Source organism: Cryptosporidium hominis (assembly GCF_000006425.1).
Source record: "Cryptosporidium hominis TU502 chromosome 8 CHRO018148, whole genome shotgun sequence".
Lineage (NCBI taxonomy): Eukaryota > Apicomplexa > Conoidasida > Eucoccidiorida > Cryptosporidiidae > Cryptosporidium > Cryptosporidium hominis.
Window position 1 is genome coordinate 1 of NW_666929.1, and position 4,020 is coordinate 4,020.

At 27.9% G+C, this 4,020-nt stretch overlaps 2 protein-coding genes across 2 annotated transcripts; one reads left to right on the forward strand and one right to left on the reverse strand.

Annotated features, from left to right (window-relative positions):
• Nucleotides 1-322: 322 nt before the first annotated feature.
• Chro.80492 (hypothetical protein) lies at nucleotides 323-2,359 on the forward strand. Its single annotated transcript, XM_660307.1, has 1 exon — nucleotides 323-2,359. One exon carries the CDS (start codon nucleotides 323-325, stop codon nucleotides 2,357-2,359), a length of 2,037 nt encoding a protein of 678 aa, XP_665399.1.
• Nucleotides 2,360-2,912: 553 nt separating this feature from the next.
• Chro.80493 (hypothetical protein) lies at nucleotides 2,913-3,665 on the reverse strand. Its single annotated transcript, XM_660308.1, has 1 exon — nucleotides 2,913-3,665. One exon carries the CDS (start codon nucleotides 3,663-3,665, stop codon nucleotides 2,913-2,915), a length of 753 nt encoding a protein of 250 aa, XP_665400.1.
• Between the last annotated feature and the right edge of the window lie 355 nt (nucleotides 3,666-4,020).

Consider the following 4,020-nt stretch of genomic DNA (forward strand, 5'->3'; position numbering starts at 1 on the left):
TTATTTTCTTGATAATGTTTTTCTTACTACTAAGCCTTTAAAAAAGTTGGCGCCAAAAGTCAAATCAAGAATTTATTTTATATATTAAATAATAATTAAAAAGGTAATTTGAGGATTGAAATAAATATTAATAAATTGAGTTTTTTTCTGCTTTTCAAGCAAAAGGGTATAGTTTCAGTAAATATTGTATATATTTTACTTTCGTTATTCCTTGAATTGTATGAACTATTGCTTTCTAAAGAAAGCTTTTAAAGGAAAATCAGGATCTGGGAAGGAATTGGGAAATATATAGAAATATTAAAACATAATTAAAAGTATTAAAATGAAGGATTTATTAGATTCAGATGGAGAATCTGGAAATCTCCATGATACCGATACTTTAAAGATTAATGAAGATTATAAAAGAAAATATGATGAAAGAAAGAGAAAAGAAGCTTTATCAAAAGCAAAAGAACTATTAAAAAATGATAGAGAAGGAGAAGATGATGATGAGAGCTATTCTGAGTCAGATTCATCAGATGAAGATGAGGATTCTGATGCAGAACTTTTGGACTTAAAGACTCAAAATAAAATACTTGAAACTTTGGATAAAATAAAAAAGAAGGACCCTAGCATTTATGATAACTCACATGTAATATTTCCAGATTCATCAGATGAATCTGATGATTCTAATGAATCTGATATAAAATCAAGTAATTCTAATACTCAAAAAAATAGTAAACCAATGACTTTTAAAGATTACGAAAGAGAGATTTTATTAAAATCTCAAAATGATGAAGAAGATAATGAAATAGTTAAAAAAGGAATATCTAAGAAATTAGGTTATGATAAGGAACAAGATGAGCTAAAGAAAGCATTTCTTAAAGCAGCAGAAGGATTAGATGAAAGTGAAGATGAGTTATTTTCTGGAACTCTGATTAAGAAAGATAAAAGTAAGGAAGAGCTTGAAGAAGAAGAAAGAAATTTCAAATCATTTCTTACACGTAATATAGAGGAAGGAGGAGACCCAATAGAATCTTTAAATAGATATTGGGGTCCTGAGGAAGATTTGGATGAAAATGAAAAGTTTTTAAGAAATTATATATTAAATCAAGAATGGAAAGAATCCAATAATCAGAAAAGAATTAATGATGAAAACTCATCGAGTTATACAATTCAGACAGAAATGGATGAAGAGGAAGACGAGAAACATCTGGAATTATCAAATGAATTTGAGGGTATATATAATTTTAGATACGAAGAACCAGGAGCTAACCAACAGATTATGGGATACTCTAGAAATATATCATCCCTAAGAAGGCCAGATGAACGTAGAAAACTGAAAAGAAAAGAAAAAAAAGAGAGAAAAGCTGAGGAAAAGCTCAGAATGGAGGAGGAATTAAAGGTTTTAAAGAGTATGAAGAGGAAGGAAATTATTGAAAAGCTTAAAAAGATTCAAGAAGTTTCAGGAATTAGCCGTATTTCAGATGAAAAGTTGGATTTGGAAGGAGATTTTGACCCTGATAAACATGATAAATATATGGAGGAGCTCTTTGATGATGATTATAATGAAAAGAAGGAAGATCTTTCATTATGTGAGATTTTGGAAAATAATGATGAAGGATTGAATGAATTAAGTGATGGGAATATAAAAAATGAGAAAGAAGCCAAAAAACATAAAAAGAAGCTTTTAATGAAAGAAAACCAATTAAATGACGAATCAGAAATAAAGCCACCATCTACTTATGAAGATGATGACTATGTATGGTGGCAATGTGATGGTTGTTTGAAAGAGATTCTTCCAAATAAGAAAAAATTTGATTGTAAAGTTTGTGAGAACTTTACTCTTTGTAAGTCTTGTTGTAGAAATACCAACCACGAACATCCTCTTGAAAAGAGTCGTGTACCAGAGCCAATTAATAAAGAATTTAATGATAATGAAGAAGCGGAAATTGATGAAATGACCAATTCTAACAGGCTGAATTTGAGATATGGAGATAATGAAAAGATTAATAGTTTGTTGGATGAATATTATAGTCTCCACTTTGAAGATGTTTTAGACAATGGTAAGATGCCAGTTAGATTTAAGTATACAAATGTCGAAAAGAATGACTATGGACTTAGTGTTGAAGATATTTTATCAATGGATGATAAAGCATTGAATCAACATATTTCTTTAAAGAAGCTGGCTCCATATAGGGTTGATAAGAAGAGAAAGTATTCACCACCAGTAAATACTTCAAAGGAAGCAAAATCTTTGAATAATATGAACAAGAAGCATCATAATAAGGGTAATAAACTCAAACGAAGTTATTCAAATAATAAGAATTCATTAAATACATCCCATATTAATAAGCATCGTCTTGAATCTTACTATTAATTTTATATTATTAAATTATAAGAATGGTTTGAATCTTGTTAATCATATTTTATTTGTCTAATATTGTAAAGATTTGATGAAATATTTACCATTCATATTCCTCATTATTAGTGTTTTTAAAGTTAATTTATAAGTATTATTTATATTTAAAAAAAACCAACTTGTTTCTTTTTAAATAAGTGTCATTTAATAATCAGTTAATACTTGTTTATTATTGACTAATATTATACAACTTTTTCACCATTCACAGTAATTTGAGGATTAAAACCAAGTGAATCTTTAACAACGACATGCTGGTTTCCTTTGGATTTCAACCAATTAACAACATTAGACTGTACATTTCCTGCCATTTGAATTTGTTTCTTTGCAATTTGTTCAATCCATCTTTAAATTTTAATAATTAGTAGGAAAATAAAATGATATAAACTTGAAATATAAATATACTACATATACTTACCTTAAATCTTTTGTAGTAAGTGCAGGTACTCCTAATGAAGAATCTGATAATCCAGTATTTTCTATAGTACCCATATTTTTTGAGAATGTAATTCCACTATTTTTGCAGAATATCTGAGTAATTATCAAACAAGTTAATATGATAATTTTGTATAAATTTGAATGAATTCAAATAAATAAAAAAACTTACAGCTTCTGTCAACTTATTCATCATTTCGTTTCTCTCTTCGTCAGACTTTGCACACATAACTACAGGCGATCCATCGAAATACATTCTGAAACATTTTCTGCTATTTTGAACAGATTCCAAAGGAACCTCAATTTTATTAAGTGAGAAACTTCTTACAAGGCTTTCTGGATTCTTTAGGTCTGTCATAAATAATAAATCATCCTTAGTAATTTTTACTCCAAGAAGATCGACATCGAAAATATTTCTTGGATCCAAAGCTAAAGCTAATTCACCTGAAATCATTACAGAACAGACAGGATCTCTTGGTGAATCAACTACTGGCATACTAGTAACAACATCTCTTTGCTTTAATTTATTATTTGTAGCATCATTCATTGCTTTTTGGTAAACTGAAACAGCTGATGAAACTGCTTCACTATAAAGCTTTTCAGAATCTTTCTGGCTTGTCTGGGATTTACCTTCCCCAATTACTGATACTGGTTCGACATTTGCACCGATTATTTTTCTTGCAGTTTGTATTAAAGTTGTGATTGTACCAGGTAAAAATTGTGGTTCTAATAAACCAAAATCTGATGTTGAACGGGTTAATCTTGCATGAGCATATTGGCTCAATCCTGCTATTGATAGTAAATTAATCAAAAAGAAAATTCTCATTTTCATTATTTCTTTTTTTTTCTAGATTAAACTATATCAAATACTCTCTTCTTTGATTAATAATTAATTTTTTTCCCCTAATATTTTTTTTTCTCTGTAGAATATTAGTATAATATTATTATTCTACAATTCCATCCGAATTAATTAATCACAATTTTTTTTCTTATGTGTTATTTTAATTAAATTGCATTATAATTAATTTATCGACATTTTTTTTAATGATTTTTTGGTGCATGTAATTGATGACGTCATTTTTTTTTTTTTTAATTTGAATTACGTCATTTTATCCACATAAATATATACCGGTATTACATACATGCAAAAAAATTATTATTCATAACACAATTTTTGTGCATGCAAA